Raw genomic sequence first — 21,000 nt, 5'->3', positions numbered from 1 at the left:
CCATGCTTCTCTTGTTTTCCCCTCCTCCTTGCAGCAGGACAGAAGGCTGAGGATTTCACTAGGACAGAGGGCACTTCAGGTTGCTATGTGTTCTATCCCCATTGCCTTCAGGGGCTGGCTTCAGTGCCTACCTTGTGCTCCTGTAGGTTACCAGAGCACAAATCATGAAAGTCATTTCATACAAATTTCATTAAGACTCTTTTCCTAAATTTGCCATGTGTGAGTGGGTTACCCTTGGTAGCCTTGGCCACAGTCAAGGCTACTCTGGGGGCCAGAGAGAGACAGAGAGTATGCACTTATTATCACTGTGTGGCAATCACTGCGCTAAGTGCTTTACATGTATGATCTCATTTAATCTTTGTTATTTAATTGTCTCATTGACCATTTTATGTTGTCTCCTTATGGAATGGCATGGCTACAGTTAAACCACTGAGCAAAGAAAGAAATGAGAAGGAAAAACAGAAACAACATGCAGGAAGGAATGCAGGGAATGGAGTTTGAGACAGGAAGGGAGGGGGGCAGAGGACTGGAGGGACCCTCTTAAACCAGAGAGAAGAACAGAGACTTCTCCCTCCCCTCTCCTCCACCAGGGGATCCTTACTCCTTCCCATAGTTCAAGTACCTCTTCCCCCAGTCTGGTTTCCCTATCTGACATAGCAAGGAAACCCCAAGGATTGATGTCTTCAAAAGGCAAATTCACTATGGCCTGAGATGACCCTCAATCACTAGATCCGTATTCTTGTCCACTATGGATTAAAGTATCCACTCCAATCCCTTACCTATTCCCTTGCCCACTGAGAGTTGGAGAAACATCATCAGAGATGGAACTTTTCTCTTGGCAGGCCCCTGGCTACGGGGCTCGACCTGAAAAGCCACCATTTCCCACATCCCAGACCTGACTCCTCCTTCCCTTCTCACCTCTATAGTCAGGGTCGTCTCCTTTAATCCATTGATTTTTGCAACTTTTCTGAGCACCTTTAGGGCCTCATCATATTTGTTTTGGACAATTAGCCATCCAGCAGACTCTGGCAACCACCTAATTAAATAGTGCATGAGAGATATAGTTAATTCCCCATTTTCTCCTTATTCAAAATCACACTTGTGTGGAGCAGAGCTTAGGTTCTTCCTATCATTATTAATTTACAACTAATTACTTTGTATCATTTAACATACAAAAGAGAGTTTGTGGGTAAAGCTTTCATTCCCAATTATCCTATGCCATAGACCTCTAACAGGATGGCCACAGTTACTGATCAGCTGGAGCCCTTCTTGATTTTTTCCCCTTTGATAAAAGTTTTTTAAATGAGTCATGACAGATGTTTGCTTTTGGCTCAAATCTGTCCTCTCAATAGATGATCACATAGACCTATCAGGAAAATCTTCTAAAATTGTCTATAGATTGGATAACATTTAAGTCATCTTTTCATTGCCTGAAGCTCTAAGTGGGAGCAAATCTCCTCCTTCTCTATCCCATGGGAACAATTCAGCAAGAATTCCATTTTTCTATAAGCAATGCAAATTCAGAGAGGAGACATACTATTTTGGATATGTCTTAAATCATTGCCCAGGAAATAGACATTTCCATTCATCCTAAGTGAAGCTTATCTGATTTTTTCTATTAGAAATGTTTTGTTTCCTTGATTTCAGGCTTTCCTCTAAACCCTCTCCATTCCTTTATCATGCTAATAAAAGAAAATAATAAATAAATACAACAGGTCTAGCATCCACTTGTCACAATCACCAGGTTAAACAAATGCCTCCTGAATTGATCTAACATATCTTGCCCACAGTCTTTATTAGAAAGCTTAACTATGTGTGTAATAACCACCTTTAACATTGTAAAAACAAATTTCTTTCTACACCATCCACTGAGAGCATCAGAGCAGAGGACTCTCCCTGGGAATGTGCGATCATTGGTGCTGAGGCAGAGCCATTTTAAGAATTCTCTAACAAATTTTTATATCTATATGAGTTGAAAGTCCCCTTGGCAATAAGACATAACTTCAAACAACTTAGAAATAAGACTATTCTAATTTCTAGAATATTGATATTAGAGCATAGACCATTCGACTCACTTCATACACATTTCATTAGGGCTGTATTTCTAAATGATGACTCCAAGCCCTGAGTCACGCACAGTAACATAGTCATACAATAAGACTTTCCTAATCTTGCGTCAAGGAAAGCTGTGCCGTATTGCATTAATATCCATTAATAGATCTGCTTGATTACTAACTGTTCCTCAGGTGATAGGAAGTTCTCCTGACAAGCAGGCAAGACCTCAAGGCTCCAACACCAGGACCAAAGTCACTGCCTTAGGCTCTGACATTGAATGATTTTCAGAGTGGAAAGCCAAGTGGAAGATTCAGGCTTAATTCTCATACAGAGACAGAGAACTAAAAGAGCCTGTTAAAGGTAAACCATTTTCAAAATGCTCTAAATCACTATTGATTAGAGAAATGCAAATCAAAACAACTCTGAGGTGCCACATCACACCTACCAGATTGGTCAACATGACAAAACAGGAAAATGATAAATGTTGGAGAAGATGTGGAAAAATTGGAACACTAATGCATTGTTGGTGGAGTTGTGAAATGATTCAACCAATTTGAAGAGAAATTTGGAACTATGCCCAAATGGCTATAAAAATGCGCATACCCTTGGACCCAGCAATAGCACTTCTAGGGCTATGTGAGAAAACAACTCACACATACAAAAATATTTATAGCGGCTCTTTTTGTGGTGGCAAAGAATTGGAGATTGAGAAGGGGTGCATTAATTGGGGAATGGCTGAACAGGTTGTGGTATATGATTGTAATGGAATACTATTGCACTATAAGAAATGATGAACAGGCAGACTTCAGAAAAACCTGCAAAGACTTGTGCGGTCTGATGCTGAGTGAAATGAGCAGAACCAGGACAACGCTGTACACAGTAACAGCCACTTTGTGTGATGACTAATATTGGTAGGCTTCTTCTCAGCAATACAAGGATCTAAGACATCTCCAAAGGCCTCATAATGGAAAATGCTCTCCACATCCAAAGAATGAACTGTGGAGTTTGAATGCAGACCGAAGCATACTATTTGCTATTTTTTTACTTCTGTTGTGTTTTGTTTCTTCTCTCTGATAGTTCCTCCTGTTGGTTCTAATTCCTACTTACAGCATCACTAACGTGAAAATATGTTTAATAGGAATGTCTATGTAGAGCCTATATCAGGTTGCGTGCTGTCTTGGAGAGGGAGGTGAGGAGAGAGGGGGAGAAAAATTTAAAACTCAAAAGCTTATGGAAATCATTGTTTATAAATCAAAATAAATTAGTTTAAAAAAAAATAAAAAGTAAGCCATTTCCAGGACTTCAGTGCTGCTCTTTGCAGGCTCTGTCAACTTGGCCAAAGTTTTCTCTTTTGAATGGTGAGCTTTCACCACTCATTGGTTTTGCCTATTTTTTCATAGCCTCCTATGCCAGCATCGTAATCTGTTCGATCTTCATCTTGTACCTGGCCCCCGATCTTCCCCGTGTGTCCTGTCTGCCCTCTTAGGAACCAGCATCCTCATCTGAACAGATGATTCCATTCTCCCAGTGAGTTCCATTAAAGTACATCCTGGCATTTGCAGCATGTGCTCTGCAGTAGAGTTCAAAAACCAGACTCCACATGCTGTTTTCTGTACTCTCTCCATGCCCATGATAATTTCCTCTGTGTCACCGCTCTTGCTCAAAGATTTCATAGACCTGTTTCTCAGCCGTGTAAAAGGAGAGTTTCCCAGCGTACAAGGTGCAGCATTTCTTCAATAACTTCTCTTAGTTTTGTCACTCTACAAGTGCTGGGTGAGGTACTGGTCCCACTGCGTGTAGGAGTCGCTGTCCAGCACGATCAGGAGCCCACTTGACGCAGAAAGTAGGAAAGTGAGGCAGGAGTGCTTGAAGGTGGGCGACAATACTAGGACCCACAGCTAGAGTTCCAACCCAGACCTTCTTACTCTAAATCCTGTCGCCTTTCTGTCCATGCAAAATAGAGATAAAGACTGAACCTATCATTTCACTGGAATAGGAAACTCCCAGGAGGTGAAAATCTCTCTTTCATTGCAATTTTGTCTTAGCAGGTTCAGCTAGAGCATTGACAAGTATAGTGACTTGCCCAAAGTCACACCAATACTTTGGGTTAGAGACAGGACCATCTTTTATATATACTCACTTATGTACCTATTAGCTCCTCTGGTAGTATTACCTCCTTGATGGCTGGGCCTGTTAATTTGGGTATTTGTGTCCCCAGCCTAGTGTACTGCTCAGCATCTATAATAAAAGCTCAGTGATTTATTGGATGTTACAAAGTATGATACAGATCTGGGTTGGGAAAAAGGAAGTGACATTAAAAATGAAATGCATCAACCAAACTTATTTTTAAAAGAAGAAAATGGAGAAAAGACCTCAATTGCATGTTTCCCTGAGATTCCTAGCTCTCCTAACACTCATTCACCCCCTAAAGGTGCTTTTTCTGACCTTCTGGTCCTGTCTCCATTCATTAAAAAACCCAAATGGGGGCAGGTAGGTGGTACAGAGGAGAGAGCACTGACTCTGAAGTCAAGAAGACCTGGGTTCAAATCCAGCCTCAGACACATGACACTCAATAGGTGTGTGACCCTGGGCAAGTCACAAGTTAACCCCATTGCCTAGCAAAAAAAAAAATTTCCAAAATCTTTTCAGCCCTTCTACTGCACGCCACCAGTGTTGTGTCCACGAATATGTATTTTCCAATTGCCTGCAGAGTAGAAATGGAATTCGTTTTCAAAATCTGTATGAATGAAAGTTCTCTTTGAAATCAAGCCCTAACTTCTTTAACATCGCTTTGCTACCCAGGATGCTATACAAAATTCAGACTGCCACAATATCTTAAGAATTGACATTGCGAGTCCCTTAGAGAGCTGTGGAGAAATTTATGGCGAGCACAAGCTAAAGAACTGGTCCAAAAGGTATCCCTAGAAAAGTTACGTGGCATAAGTGAAGCTGTGGGCAGCCTGCACCATGCTTGGGTACCACCATCATGCCGACATGCTGCCAGAGGGCAAGTCCTCCAGTGGTCTTTATGGGCAGCCTTCAAAGGATTCATGAGAGGTCGCTCTTACAGACAGCACAGAAATTTTAACTGTTTCTTTAACAGAGGAGAAAGTAACATGAAAGAACAATTACAGCGTCATCCTAAGAAGTGGAGTCAGGGAGAGAGTAATATATCAGTGTAGTTTTGATCTGTGAGAGAAACTACGAGGAGGCAGAAACAAAACTTGGAGAAATTACTGTCTTGGTGAGCTTGGTTCAACGGTTATTTTATGAAGAAGCGCTAGAAAGGTAATTTGTTGAAGAGTGAGTCTAGAGAAAAACTATGAAGTAGGAGAGTTTGAGAAAAGTTGAAGAGACTGTTTTCCCATCATAGCTGGAGAGAAGCTGGAGAAGACAGAAAGGTGGTGGAGAGGCCTTTGGGGGGAGTAATTCTTTTAACTTTGTCTTCAATAAATTGATACGTACTTATTATATGTTTACTATGTGCCAAGCTACTTATGAGATTGAGATAGGAGAGAGAGGGGGGGAGAGAGAGAGAGAGAGAGAGAGAGAGAGAGAGAGAGAGAGAGAGAGAGAGACGGAGAGAGAGAGAGAGACAGAGAGAGAGACAGAGAGACAGAGAGACAGAGAGAGAGAGAGACAGAGAGAGAGAGACAGACAGAGACAGAGAGAGAGAGACAGAGAGAGAGAGAGAGAGAGAGAGAGAGAGAGAGAGAGAGAGAGAGAGAGAGAGAGATTGTAACCAAACAAGGGCTAGATAAAATCATTTGAAATATATATATGTATTTGTTTTAGTTACATATAATTCAAAAGCTTTTGCACAAAGTCAATCCAACTGCAATAAAAGCAGTTGCTGCCAATGAGGAAAACAATCTTCATAACAATTATCTCTGTTATCCAGATCCATGTGTTTGTTCTCATTCCTCTGTTATCCACAGCATATATGCAATTGATACAAACATAAGAACAAGAGCTATTCCCCAATGGACACATGGTAAAAGGATGTGAACAGGCAATTTTCCTGCTGGGAATGTTGGACAAGGGATGCTTCTTTAGGTTTAGATTATACTCAGTTGCCCCTGGGGGTCTTTCCAGTTCTCAGATTCTGTCTTGGGAGGAGCTTCCTTTAACAACCAAGGAATCTTGATGCCTAGACCTCTGTTTATAGATTTGGCGATTTAGCCAACAAGCATTTATTAAGTGCTTACTCTTTACCAAGTACTGTGCTTAGCAGTGGGGATACAAAGCATAGCCTTTCAGAGCAGAAAAGGGCCTCAATAGTGATTCAGTCCAACCTGTATCTGAGGAGGAATCATTTCTCCAACACTGCCAACATAAAATTATCCAACCTCTGCTTGAAATCCCCCATGGATGGGCATCCCATCTCTAAGCTAAACATGATCAGAGAGGACATTAAAACATGGTATGACAGACCTGAGAACATTGTTAAAAAGCATGTGACCACGTGGCCTGTGCCATCTAGGTCTCCCAACATTTATAACCTACATCAGAATAGAAGTTAAATTTCAAGTTAAATTTCCCTGAATCTAGAATTCAATATTTCTTCTTCCTGTCACCTAATCTCCCAAAGGAAATGGTACAGAGCTCCTTAAACATATCACTTTCCAGGACAGAACAACCAGAGGGCTATTCAAATCCAGGTTGAGAAGAATTTCTTAAGTTCCTAATATGTGCTAGGTTTTGTACTAGTGCTGAGGATACAAAGATCAAAATGAAACAGCCCCTGCCTACAAGGAGCTTACATTCTACCAGAGGGACAGGAAGTGTGCACAAACCAGTAACCCAACATCTAGACCAAATGAGACAAGGGAACTGGGAGAGAACGTCTTTCTTAATGACTGGAGTTCAGCTGTTTCTAGTACCATGGCAAGAGCCTTAGGGGACAGCAGGAACAGAGTGGTTTCTTTTTCATTTTTTGTTGTTGCCCTTACTGTGCCTTTTTATTTTCTATTTGATTTTTTCCCCAATTAAATGTAAAGAACAAATTTTAACATGTGCTTCTTTAATAGTTTGAGTTGTAAATTCTCTCCTTCTCTCCTTTCTTTCATCATTGAGAAGGCAAGCAGTTTGTTATGGATTATATATGTGCAGTCATGCACATCATATTTCCATATTACACATATTGTAAAAGAAAAACTGATCAAAAGAAAACTCCTGAGAAAAATAAAGAAAGTTTTAAAGAAAACCAGGATGCTTTGATCTGCATTGAAACTCCATCAATTACTTCTCTGGGGATGGTGGGATACCCTTTCCCACAAGTACTTGACAGCCCAGGGAGAAATGGGCTCCAGCATGGAGAGCATATGTAGTAAAGGAGGAATTAAATGTTCTCCTCTTCATGGGCTGCTTAAGATCTCCTTAGGCTGAGTGTAATTTCCTTCTGGGATCTTTGAGGGCTATGAATCTGCATGCTGTCTGCATTTGGCTCCTGAGCCCCATGACTTAACTGCCAGCAAGCTGGTCCAGGGACACTGGAAGGGTGCTGACGGGGAGATGGGAAGTCCTCCAGATGACTGGTGAGAAAGGTCCTCCTCACTATGCCCAAACAGCTATAAAACCATGCATGCCCTTTGACCTGACAGTACTACTAATGGTCTGTATCCGAAAAGAGATAAAAAACAAAAGAGGAAGGGACCTATCTGTACAGAAATATTTATAGCTGCTCTTTTTTGGTGACAGGGAGTTGGAAATTGAGGAGACGCCCATCAATTGGGGAGTGGAGTGCTACGTGGTTGTGATATTGTCCTATAGGAAATAATGAGCAGGTTGCTTTCAGAAACACCTGGATTTACATGAGCTGATGCAAAGTGGAATGTACTGTGTAGAAAATAACAGCAATATTGTAAGATGATCAACTATGACGGATTTACTATTAACAGCAATACAATGATCCAAGAGAACTCTGAAGGACTGAAGATGAAAAATGGTATCCATCCCCAAAGAACTGACGGTGTCTGAATACAGGTTGAAGCACACTTTTTCACCTTCTTTATTTTTCTTGAATTTTTTTGTCTGTGTTTTCTTTCACAACATGACTAATATGGAAATATATTTTGCATAACTACACATACATAATCTATATCAAATTGCTTTCCTTCAAGCAGGGTGGTGCCAAGGGAGGAAAGGAGTTTGGAAGTCCAAGTTTTAAAAATGAATGTTAAAAATTGTTTTTACATGTAGCTGGGGAAAATAAAATATGAAATAAATTTATCAAAAGAAAAGAAAGAAAAGTCCTCCTCAGCACCTCAGGGGATTGGGGGGTGAGGAGAATGGAAGGAAAAAGCAGGGGCAGGCCAAGGCCAAGGCCCTTCCCTCTCACGAGGTTTAGCTGGAACACTCAAGGCCTATAGACTCAGAACTGGCTTGAGATTTCATAGATGAGCCCAAGGATGGACCTAGTTTCCTTAGCCAATCTGGACACTCTTCCTGTACTATGTCTCTTCCATTTCATCCAATGGCTCATCAGAGACAGCGTAATTGATCAAGGTCTTTTCACATTAAGTTGGAATCCAAATGATTGATTTGGTTAAATGGGGACTCCTTCCCAACTAGTTAAGTTATGATGGCCTAGTGTTTTATCACTCACTTTAGGAGGGATAGGTGGGGGCAATTACTCAATGAACTCCCTCACCCTTTTACACACACACACACACACACACCCCCCATGCTTTTATTTATAATCGCTAGATATGCATGCTACATTACCTTCCTTCCTTTTTATCTTCCTTTCATCCTTCCTTTCTTTCCTCCTAGTACTCACCAAGAAACTACTGTCTGCCTTCTTAAGGGAGAGTTTAATTATTTTTATTATCGGGCATCATGACGTCACACGCTTACGCATCTAAAGGAGATATTGTCTCGTGCGCTCTGAGCGCACTCGTAACTTTCTTGACATGGGCCTCATGGAGATTACCATGAGTTTTATAGTAACTGATCCTCACAGCAACTCAGGGAGGGAGATATGGTCACTCAACCCATTTTGCAGATGAGAAAACTGAAACCCAGAGAGGTTCAGTGGCCTCCTCAGGGTCTCACAACTAGCAAATATCTGAGGCAGGATAAGAAGTGGAATATTCCTGACTCCAAGCCTGGGATTCTTCACCCTCCATCTGCCGTCTCTCAGAGAGAGAACAAGAGCCTGGGGGCACTTACCAAGCGGCCAGGAAGAGGGCGAAGAAGGGAGCAGACGTCACCACCTGGAGTTTGCGCCGTTCCTGGATGCCATAAGCCACAAGCCCAAGGAGCGGATGGCCCAGGCTGAAGTACAGGGAGAAAATGACTGTGACCAGGGGCCGGTGCTGGCTGGTGGTCCATTCCTGGACTGAAAAGAAACCATAGCACAGCATTAATTTCAGACGGAGGAGGGATCTCAAAGAACAAATGTAAGCGTTGAAGAAGTCTCACAACGAAGACTTACTGAGTGATCCGCTGCCAAGTATGGCTCCTGGTACTGCAGACCCAACCAGGAAGCGAAAACAACAGTAAACTGGGAATGACTGGACCAAGGCAGTGCTGGTGCTGGAGACAGCTGTCAGGAGGTAACTTGGAAGCAGCATCCTTTTTCGCCCAAACCTACATCATGGGAAGCCATATGGGTGTGACCTCAGGGCTGAGGCATAAAGTCATCTCTCCACCCAGCGCACCCCTGCTAACCTTCTGGACTTCAGGCCTCATCATTCACCCTGTCCCCACGTGCTTTCCTTTGCCAGGCCCCGAGGTACAGATGCCAGTAGTGACTGGGCTTAGCAGAGCTTTCAGTTCAGCCAACTTCAGTTAAATTACACAACAAATTATCTATAGCTCCTACTAAGTGAAGGGTTCTCCAAGAAACTTGCTGATGTAGAGGTCATAGGTCAGAGATCTGGGTGTGGGCCTTAGGGGCCATTCAGTCCAACTTCCTCATTTTGCAGAAGAGGAAGCTGAGGCCCTGGGAGGTAAGAGACTTCAAGGTCGCCCTCGGGAGTGTCAGATACAGTATCTAAACCCAGATCCTCCTTCTTAACAATATCCTTGGTTCTTGAAGGCCATGTGTTATAGCCACCAGAAATGGCCAGCTGACCCATCTCCGAGGTGCAAGGCTCTCCAGTACCTGAAGCATCAAGCGAAAAGCCCCGAGTGACAGTTAATCTGTTCATTGTACCCATAACATGCCAGGAGGCTGGCTCTGGAGAGCTAGAAGATGGAGGTGGCGTGAGGGGGAAGAAGTGGACGGGATCAAATGTTTATTAAGCACCTACTAAATACAGGTGTTGTGCTAAGAGCTTTACAATATTATTTCACTAGATCCTCACAATAATGTTGTGGCATAGGTACTATAATTATCCCTGTTTCACAGTTGGGTAGAATGAGGCAGACAAAAATCAAGCGACTTGCCCAAGATCACACATCTAAGGCAGAATTTGAATTCAGATTTGCTTCACTCCAGGCCCAACACTCTGTCCACTGTAGCCAGGTAGCTGCCCCTGCAGCATGATCTCATCCCATGCAATGGCTTTCCCTCCTTCCAAATGGATTCTGAACCTTGTCACATCCAGGCTGCACCTTTGATTGGTTGATGCCTCAGAGGTGTTCTCACTTGATGAACACATCTGGCCATACAGCATCTCTAGGTGGGGCAGGATGACTGACTGACCATTGAATCAATCCCTGCTTTCCAGAGGAACAAGGAGGAATCACTTAATCATCCCATCCATTAAATGAGAGAGCTGTACCAGATTTCCTCCAGCAGATTTCTCCTCACCCCCACTTATCTTTAATCTCTCCTTGTCCGTTGGCTCTTCCTGTTTTCCACAAACAAACCTTAAACTTCTTTATCACGGGGATTACCACGTCTCCATAATCCTCCAAAAGTCTTCTCTTGATCCCTCTGTGCTTAATAGTTCATATCCCAGATCTTTCCTCCCTTTTCTGGCTGAACTCCTTGAGAAGGCTGACTCTAAACCAATGGGTTCCTCCATTTGCTTTCTTCTCACTCCTTTCCTCACTCTACAGTCTGCTTCTGACTTCATCATTCCAAGGAAACATTACTCCCTCCAAAGCCCCCAGTGATCTCTTCACTGCCCAATCCCATAGCCTTTTCTTCAAGCCTCATTCTCCTTGCCCTCTCTGCAGACTTTGGCATTGTTAATCATCCTCCTTGATACTCCCCCCTTTATAGGTTTTCATGACATCACTTTTTTCTGGTTCCCCTTTTCTAGTTCTACTTTTTTCTGCCTCAGTCTTATTTGCTGGATCTCCATCCATGTCATGGCCATTAACCATGGTGCCACCTGGACTGTGTCCTCTCCTCTCTATACTATCACACTTGTTGATCTCATCAGCTCCCAGGCATGATTACCTCTCTACAGATTATTCTCTGTCCTATTAGCCAGCCCTAACCTCTCTCCTGACATCCAGTGTTGCATCTCCAACTGCCCATTGGACACCTCAAACTGATATAGATGTCTTAAACTCAACATGTCCAAAATTGACCTCATTATCTATCCCCTCCAAACCTTCCCTGCTTCAAATTTCCTTATTATTCTTTTTTTAATTGTATTTGTTTTAATCAGCCACCTTTTCACACTCCCCCTTCCACTGCCCTCCTCTAACCCAGAATTAAAATCACGAGAAAAAATAAAACCTGTTTTAAACATGTATAGCCAGTCAAAACAAATTTCCACATTGTCTATATCCAAAACAAAATTTATCTCTTTCTCCAATCAGAGTCCTTTGCTTCCCTACCAGGTGGTGAGTAGCATGTTTCATCACTAGTCCTGCAGAATCCTGGTTGGTCATTGCACTGAGAAAAGGTCAGGGTGTTAGTATTCCAACACATTTATATACCATAGCTTGTTTATCCCTTCCCATGTTTATGGATCCCCCCCATTCCCACTCTTTGTCACTTCAAAAACAGCCATAAATATTTTTGTACATGAAACCAACTTCTTCCTTAATTTACATTCTGTCTACTTCCCCATCACCTCTGTCTCCCCTTTCCTGCCTTTGATGCCTACTGAGTGAAGCATATTTCTGTGCCAGACTCTGTGTCTGTGTATTGTTTTTTCTTTTGACTAATTCAGATGAATAAGTGTATGGGTTGTTCATGGAGGACTCACAATTCTGGTGAGAGGGCTTGCCAAGCCCTTTTATTTTTCTTTAACTTATTGTTTTATTTTCCCACTTACATGTAAAAACAATTTTTAACACTTTTTTTTAATTTTGAGTAACATTCTCCCTCTCTGCTTACGCTCTGTCTTTCCTGACACAGCAATATAATAGAGTTTATTGAAGATGAAGGGGTGATATCTGGAGAATAAAATTAAGGGGTGAGAGAAGATTATACTGGGAGAAAGACAAAGGGAAAGGTAGAATGGGGTAAATTATCTCACATGAAACAGACAAGAAAAGGCTTTTACACTGGAGGAGAGAAATGGGGGAAGGAGACAGGGAATGAGTGAATCTTATTCTCATTGGATTTGGCTTAAGGAGGGAATAACATGCACATTCAATTGGGTATGGAAATCTGTCTTACCTTACAGGAAAATAGGGGGAGAAGGGGACAAGAGAGCAGGGGGATGATAGAGAGGAGGGCAGATTGGGGAAGGGATAATCAGAAGCAAACACTTCTAAGGAAGGACAGGGTCAAAAGAGAGAATAGAATAAATGGGGGGTGGTATAGGATTAAGGGAAATATACTTAGTTTTTCAAAACATGACTACTATGGGGAAAAAAAAAAGAAATGCTTGACGAACTGTTGACTCTCTGACTTTTGCCCTAAGTTCAACTTATCACCAACTTGCCTATCTTATTGTGTTCTGTTTCAGCATTAGACCTATCTCAACCCAAAGTTCCAAATCTAGCCCTGATTGTTCTTCCCATTATTTTAGGCAACTGGTATTATGTAGAAACAATGCTAGACTTAAAAGTAGAGAGACCTTGGTTTGAAATCTTCTTTAAATTCTAGCTATGTGACCTTGGGCAAGTCTTTTCACTTCCATGGCCCTTGGTTTCCTCCTTCGTCAAATAAATGGGTTGGACTAAATGATCTGTAGTGTCATCTTCCAAGTTTAAGCTCTGCGGCCCTAAGCTCCCTTGGTTTTAGAAACATCTGTACCCAGGTAAAACTCACCTGTCTGAGAGATAGCCCCATATGAGATATCCCAGCAGAAACCCAGTGAGAAAGAGTGACTGAGACACGGACTTCAACGTCCAGGAGTCACACACCAGGTCCCACTGAAAGAGAAAGTGAGAGCATCAAATCTCAAAGTGAGGAAAAAGAATTTGGGGCTCAGGAATCTTGTTGTCATTATGAAGAATAAAAACTGTGATGGGAAAAAGCTTCTTGCCCCACTATGATAAGTAAAGAACACTGCCTCCATCCTACTAATGTACAGTCAAGCTTGGGACATCAATTTGAAGGCCATTTTGACCCTGTTCTTCCTGCTGCAGACATCCTTATCTTCTCCCTTCTGAAGTGTATACCCTTATCTTCTCCTCCTGCTTTCTGTAAAATTTCATTGTACCCATAGTACTTATATGTCTCACATTCTGTGTAAGGCTACTGAAGCTCTGAGCTCAATGACTTTTTCCCCCATGAATTTCAAGCATAAAAAATCTGCAGAATAATGCTCTTTGCATTGTGGGTTTGGTATTTGGCAGCAGGACCAAATCAATGAATCCTTCACTAATTTTTTTCACAAAGGGAGCTGTGAGCTGGATGGGTGGCAGAGGAAAGGGATTTGATTCTGTCATTCACCAAGGGAATCAAGTTCTAAATCAGTGTTACCTTTGAAAAGGAAAATGAAATCTTCCTGAGAATGGAAAGGGACAGCAGGAAGAACCACTTACCTCAGTCACAATGGAAGAACTGAAGACACTTTGGTCATAAACCCAGCCATCCACAAAAGGCTCCATCTCCAGCTGGCTCAGGTTTTGTGCCGTGACATTTGGCCCCAAAGGCTGCCACTGTGGCCAGAAGAATCAGCGACACTTCTCTAGTTTCCCATTGGAATCCAGGGGGATGGAAAGCTTTAGTAGGGAACTAAAATTAAGGTTCCCACTGACATTGAGCAAAGCCGAGGTATTGTCAAGGGAGTGAACCCAACACCTGTGCTCAGGGACAAAGGCAGTGAAGTTCTCCAGTAGAAAATGGCTAGCTATAAATATCATAGGGATAGCAAAAGAAAAGACCTGAAGGATCTGGAATGTTCCCTTCTCTCCAACTTCAGGTAACAGATCCTCAAAGGCCATCAGGACTGGAATGCTGGCCCCAAGAATGGACTGTCTTCAGAGAGCTACCGAGTGAAGAAAGTAGTCATTTGACTGCAACAAAACACAGGAGGTAATTTTAGACCAGTGAGGACCCCTCCCTCAGAATCTTCCTCCTCACTTTGATGGAGCAATGTAGGTAACGCAGTGTTCTCAGGTCGGTATGCAGTTGAGGATGCCAAAATACTTCAGATCATTCATGAAGAATAACTGGTACAGGCTTAGTAACTGGCTGGAAGGACACATCAGCACCAATCTTGGGCACTTAAATACCCATTCTACGGGAGCACCTATGCCCAGAGGATCCGTAGTGGAGCTCCAACCTGCATATGGATTTGATGCATATGGTGATGACTGGGAGACTCATAAAAAGAGCTCCAGATACTTCCAGGAAAAAGAAATGTTTTTATGTAAACCAGAGACAGAGTAGTGCCAGTTTTCTGGATTAAGCATAACAAAGATAAGTTTACAGACCGCATTGGTTGAATAGCAACTTCAGGTTAAAGATGGGTAGCTTTGACATGGTTGAGTTAGTTGAGAGCCAGGGGAATGCACTATAGGAAACATTGACTTATTCATAGTGGCTTAGATCCAGGGCAGTTCCAGGCAATGTGGTGGCAAGATGGCTGAGCAAGAGGTCAGGATAGACTGTGTTTGAATTCCGCCTCTGAACATTACCAACATTAAGGCAGTTGAACACTTTGAGACTCGGTTTCTTCATTTCTAAAATGGGGATGAGAATACCTGTTGCATTTGCCTCACCAGGTTGTGGTTGAGGTCAAACAGAAGGCCAGTTTAACCACCAAGGTTACCAATGATCTCTTCATGGACCTTCTCCGTCTTCATCCTCTTGACCTGTCTGAGGCATGTTGACCATGCCCTCCTTCTAAATACTGTCTCCCACCAAGGCTTTCCTGGCATAGCTCAGTCCTGGTTTCCCTCTGCTCTGTCTGATCTCTCTTTCTCAGTCTCCTTTGCTTGCACCCATGTCCTTCTCTCTTTCTGTAAAATATACCCCAGCTCTCTCTGTCTCTCTGTCTCTCTGAACTTTGTGCAGAATCTAGGTGGCTAGGGGCAGCTAGGTGGCGCAGTGAATAGAGCACTGGCCCTGAAGTCAGGAGGACCTGAGTTCAAATCTGGCCTCAGACCAAACACTTGACATTTACTAGCTGTGTGACCCTGGGCAAGTCACTTGACCCCAATTGCCTTAAAAAAAATTCTTCGGAATCTAAGTGGCTCAATGGACAGAACAGTGGATGTGGAGTCAAGAAGACCTGACTTCACAAGGAAGCCGCAGTTACTTTGTAACTGTGTGACTTTGGCAAGACACTTAACCTATGTCTGCCTCACTTTCCTTATTCCTAAAATGGGTGTAACAGTAGCATCTATTCTGAGGGTTGTTGTGAGGATCAAATGAGATCTTTTCTGCAAAGTGCTTCACAAATCTTAAAGCACTACAAAAATGATAGCTACTATTATTAGTGGTGGTATTATTATTAATTAGTAGTAGTAGTACCAGTATTATCCATCCCTTATAAATGTCCACTAATTGCTTTCTCATTCTGATGTGTGGCCAGCTCCTCACTTTGGATCCTGGCCCGTTCTTTCCTCCTGCTCCCTGTCCTCATGAGCAGGGGGGCTAGACATCCCCCTTACATACGCTATTTGGCTTGGCTGGAAGATCATGGGACAGGATGTTGTCACGTAGCCATTTCTCCCCTTGGCTTCACTGTCTGCCTTCTCTGATCGACCTTTCCTAGAAAGAAGTTCCTTAATGCCAGGTTTGTGAAATGAATGGGTGCCTATCTGCAAACACTTGGCCCCAGTCTAGCCAGCACCATCATTACTCTTTATGAGGGTGAGTCTGTTCAGGGGACCTGGGCGACGTAAGAAATGACAACATGTGAGCAATTCAGATGAAATGGAAAATTTGTATTGACCAAATGAGCAATGAAATAAACAGGGCTAGGTCAACAATACATAAAACGGGAACATGAATATAAATGACAGTGACACTGGAAGGGAGGCATGCCCAAGTAATTTCCAAAGGTCAAGTGATCCCAGACAACTAGACCCCGCGTCCATGCTTTCTATGGTGATATAGGGCCCTTTGGGGTCAGAACGTTGCTTAGGGAACCAGACATGATCATTTCGTCAGTTTTCTTGAACTCTTTTTCTGTCATATGACCTTTGCCATGTTATGATGCTAGGGGCAGTTGTGGAAAGAGCTCTCCTTTCCTTGGGGCTTCCCTCAGCCTGGGTCTCCCTCTCTGAGATGCACTTGGGGCCAATGGCTTTCTTCCCGGGCTCACCGGAATTCACTGACTCTGTCAATGAACTTGGCTGCACCTCAGAAAGGAGCGGCTGAATCTCCAGTCAGTTTACTCCCTCCCCCTTGGCCCCTTTGACATCATTAGGTCTGGTCTTACACAGACCAACTGCCCTGCACTTAGGAGACTGATTGTGACTCCTTGTATCATGACCTCTGATTCCTTCTTCTCATTTTCCAAACTTTGGACATTTGTGTATAAACCTTCGAAGCCACAGATGTTCCTACTAGGGCCTTCCTTGGATTTTGTCTGCTGTGAAGTTATGAGGGTCTCACCTGCTGGTCTTCTCCATTTTAGCTACTTATGATGGTGTCCAGCTGGGTGGATAGTCCTGGGCCCCTTCGCCCTTCCCCAGCTCTTTTAATTTAAAACCCTTTGGACAGACTCGCCAGATGTATTCTTACAGTTCTTCCTCAGTTGTCAGTTAGTCAATACACATTTTTAAAGTACTTACTACAGTGCTAAACACTGGAGATACAAAAAGCAGCAAAAGACCGTTCCTATCCTCAAGGAGCTTACAATCTAATGACACAAATGATGAACAAAAAAAATACGTACAAACAAGCTCTGTGTAGGATAAACAGGAAAGAACTAAGAGACAGGAAAGGCAGTAGAGCCCAGCGAGGTTGTACTTCATTGCACTTGAACCCTGGTCTGGGATCTGTCATACTTGTATTTAAGCCATGGTCTGGAAGTCCAAATTCCATTCTCAGACCCCTTTCTTAGCTGCTTGTTTACTTCCCAAATCTATTTTTATCTCCTGCATGCCTTCCCCTTACAAAATAGGTAGACCAGAGGAAGTTCCTGATCAAACTGAGTTTTCCTGAAGAACCTAATGACTTTGATTTGAATAGTTTCCTAAACAGTCTGAGAGCATCAAATCTCATCGACCACTATTAGTCACTGGTCTAGTTGAAGAAGTGTCAGTCAGTAGGGCATTAGGCATTGGATGAAAGTTGCAGATGGAGCCCAGGAAATGTTGAGTGACTGACTGAGAGGAGCACTCCCACCTCACGTGGCCTAGATAAATAACAAGTTAGTGTCTCTCTGAGACGGTCAATATAACGATGAGCTCAAGAATCTGCTCTGCCCTTGGGACTCTTCCAAAGGCAACTGGTATGGAGCCAAAGTGTATAACTGCAGAAGAGCTCTTGTATGCAACCTGAAAGGAGGATAGTGGAATATTGTTTCCTGCCCCCCACCCTTTCAGCACAGATAGTTGAGAAGAGAGAGAGCTTGGCATCAACATCTGGCATTCTACAGCTCATTAGATAGCAAGCCACACAGCCCAGACTCTAACAGAGCAGAGCTGGGAAGACTTCTGGTCCTAAGAAAGAGTGAAAGAAAGAATGAAGCTCCTGCCAAGGATTTCATTTCCACCAGACTTGGAGGTTACAGAGACTGTCAGCCACCAAGCACAGCAATGGACCCTTCAGGGAGGAGGCCCAGTAAGCCCAGCAGAATGCCAGCCCTCCCTGATACATCCTGCCCAGAGCAACAGCGCACAGATGTCTCAGAAAGGACACAGGGGCCCAGCAGCTTCTGAGATGTGAGCTGCCCATATATTCCCCTCATTGGGTCTTTCTTGCAAGATTTTTGTACTTACTCTTTTTTTCGTGGATGGTGCCTATAATTGCAAGAGGATGTGCTCTGAGTTCATTGAGGATGGGGCCAAGGTATTCTACATTCAATCTGGCTATGCTATTGAAGTCAGTGTTTTATTCTTCGAGCTAATTGTGTCCTCTGGCTGAGTCCTGACTGGAAAAAATCCATCTACGGAACTTGTGAGCTATAGGTTTATGTATGTATCTCCACAGAGGACCATGAACCTGGGGAAGGCAATCCTCTGGGGACCTCTTCCTGCAATTTTTGGAGTTCCTTCAAGGGGCATTAGCTCTTCAGTGGGCACTCACGAGGAGAACAAACTGCTGTGCTTGTGTTCTTCTCTTCCTCGACCAAGACTTTGTACTCTTAGCCATTTTGGTACCATTCATGGTCACATGGATCTCAACCTGAGGGAGTTGGGATCATTCGTCTTGACGAATGTTGGGAAATTCTCTTTTATGTTTTTGGTGCATACTCAGGAAGACAATACGTTTCTCCATTGTTATTATCACTTCACCACTCTGAGACTCTGTGTCTTCATCTGTAAAACAAGGACACTAACACCCATAGTACTTACTTCACAGGTAAGTGCAAGTAGCCCTATTTCACAGATGAGGGAACTGAGACAGACAGAGGTGATGTGACCTTCAAAAGATCACATAGTTAGTAAGTGTCTGAGGCTCGATCTGAACTCTAGAGTATCTGGTGAGCCCAGCTTCCCTCCCTGTTGTCCCTAAAGACCTTGAGCTAATCTATTCAAGTATTGAAGCAGATGCTGAGTTACCAAAAGTCAATATTTTACCAAGCACATTCTCCTATGTCTGAAATAGTCATCTTTTATCCTTTAATCTGAAGTTCAGCGTTAACCTCTGCACCATATTAATTAATCTTTATTATATTTAACTGAGGAAGCCAACCATATTCTTGTTGTCATCCCAGAAGAATCAGGGAGGTGTTTGCCTTTGGCTCCAAGCACTTTCCTGTCTTTGATGTGGCTTGAGATCTCAAAGCTGGTGCCTCTGGTCAACTGGAGAGCAGGTGCAGAAATAGAAGAAAATCTGCTTCAGTTGCCACGCTGAATCCATCAGCTCTTTGAAGGCAGATAGCACTTTTATCATGAGTCCTTTGTAACTGTGGCGAGACATTGAATTGGTCAGAGTTCCTCTAAGTCTTTCACAGTCGATCATCTTTACAATTTTGCTGTTACTGTATAAAGTATTCTTCTAGTTCTGCTCATTTCACTTCACATCAGTTCACATAAATCTTCCTAGGTCTTCATTGAAAGCCCTTCCCCTTTATCCTGTCTTACAGTACCATAGTATTATATCATATTCATATGCCATAACTTGTTTAGCCATTCCCCAATTGATCAGCACAACCTCAGGTTCTGATTCTTCGCCACCACAGAGTTGCTATAAATATTCTTATACCTTATGGGTCCTTTTCTTCTTTCTTTGATCTCTTTTGGGGTATAGACGTAGTAGCAGTATCTGTAAGTCAAAGGGTATGTACAGTTTAATTGTTTGGAGACATCATTCCAAATTGTTCTCTAGAGTGGTTAGACTAATTTACAGCTCCTCCACAATGCATTGGCATACCTGTTTTCCCACATCCCCTCCAACATGTCATTTTCCTTTTCTGTCATCTTAGTCAATCTGAAAGGTGTGAGGTGGTACCTCAGAGGTCTTTTAATTTGTATTTCTCTAATTACTTGTGATTCAGAGCATTTCTTAATATGGCTGTTGATAGCTTTGAGTTTTTCCTTTGAAAACTGCGTATTTAAATCCTTTGACCATTTTTCAAATGGGGTATGACTCTTATTCTTGAAAATTTGATTCAGTTTCCTATATGTTTTAGTAAAGAGACTTTAGCAAAACTTGCTGCAAAGATTTTATTTTCCTTATTCATGCTTTTCTTCTAATTTTAGGTGTACTGCTTTTGTTTTGCAAAACCTTTTCAATTTTCTGTAATCAAAATTATACATTTTATTTCCTGTAGACTTCTCTATCTTGTCTGGTCATGAGCTCTTTCCCTATACATAGATCTGACAGGTGATCTTTTTCATATTCCAACAATTTACTTATAGTATCATCCCTTATGTCTAAACCACATACCCAATCTGATACTATTACCTCGGTATATGGTGTGAGATGTTGGTTTCCGCTGAGTTTCTGCCAGACTACTTTCCAGTTTTCCCAACAGTTTTGATCAAACAGTGAGTTTATGTCCCAATAGCTAGGATGGTCGTGGGTATCAAACATAGATTACTGTGATCATTTGCTTCTGTATGCTGGGTACTTAATCTGCTCCACTGATCAACCTCTCTGTTTCTTACCCAGTACTAAATTGTTTTGATGATTACAGCTTTGTAGTATAGTTTGAGATCTGGGACTATTCATCCCTCTTCCTTCCTTCCCATTCTTATTTCACTGGTTCCCTTAATATTCTCAACCTTTTATTTCTTTTATTATTATTTATATATTTATAATAAATGTATTATTTATATTTTATTGGGATTTTTTCTAGTTCTACAATTTGATTAGCATGGAATTGAATAAGTAAAATAATTTAGGTAGTATTGTCATTTTTATTGTTTTTGCTTGACTTACCCATAAGCAATTAATAATTCTCTAAGTATTTAGATATGTCTTTATTTGTGTGAAAGCATTTTGTAATTGTGTTGATATACAGTCGCTCCCCATTGCCTCCAGGAACAAAAACAAGATGCTCTGTTTGGCAT

The 21,000-nt window shown here is 42.4% G+C and overlaps 1 protein-coding gene, 1 long non-coding RNA gene and 1 pseudogene across 2 annotated transcripts in view; all 3 read right to left on the bottom strand.

The window, feature by feature from the left end:
• LOC110195410 (solute carrier family 22 member 11-like) overlaps positions 1-15,279 on the bottom strand; it is a 29,556-nt gene extending 14,277 nt beyond the window's left edge. The window contains 5 exon segments of the mRNA XM_078148109.1: positions 919-1,036; positions 9,229-9,397; positions 9,494-9,648; positions 13,187-13,290; positions 13,906-15,279. Coding sequence (XP_078004235.1) covers positions 919-1,036; positions 9,229-9,397; positions 9,494-9,648; positions 13,187-13,290; positions 13,906-14,307 — 948 coding nt within the window. The 5' untranslated portion in view covers positions 14,308-15,279.
• LOC144455336 (nuclear cap-binding protein subunit 2 pseudogene) lies at positions 3,422-5,024 on the bottom strand (annotated as a pseudogene).
• A 957-nt stretch (positions 15,280-16,236) lies between the features above and the next one.
• Positions 16,237-21,000, bottom strand: part of LOC110195413 (uncharacterized) — a 62,753-nt gene continuing 57,989 nt past the window's right edge. The window contains exon 5 of the long non-coding RNA XR_002320890.2: positions 16,237-19,750. This is a non-coding gene — a long non-coding RNA (uncharacterized LOC110195413). The remainder of the gene's footprint in view (positions 19,751-21,000) is intronic.

The sequence above is a fragment of the Phascolarctos cinereus genome, unplaced genomic scaffold, assembly GCF_003287225.1.
Source record: "Phascolarctos cinereus isolate Bilbo 61053 unplaced genomic scaffold, phaCin_HiC Scaffold_9;HRSCAF=440, whole genome shotgun sequence".
In the NCBI taxonomy this organism is placed as follows: domain Eukaryota; kingdom Metazoa; phylum Chordata; class Mammalia; order Diprotodontia; family Phascolarctidae; genus Phascolarctos; species Phascolarctos cinereus.
This window is presented reverse-complemented; position numbering and strand designations above follow the sequence as displayed.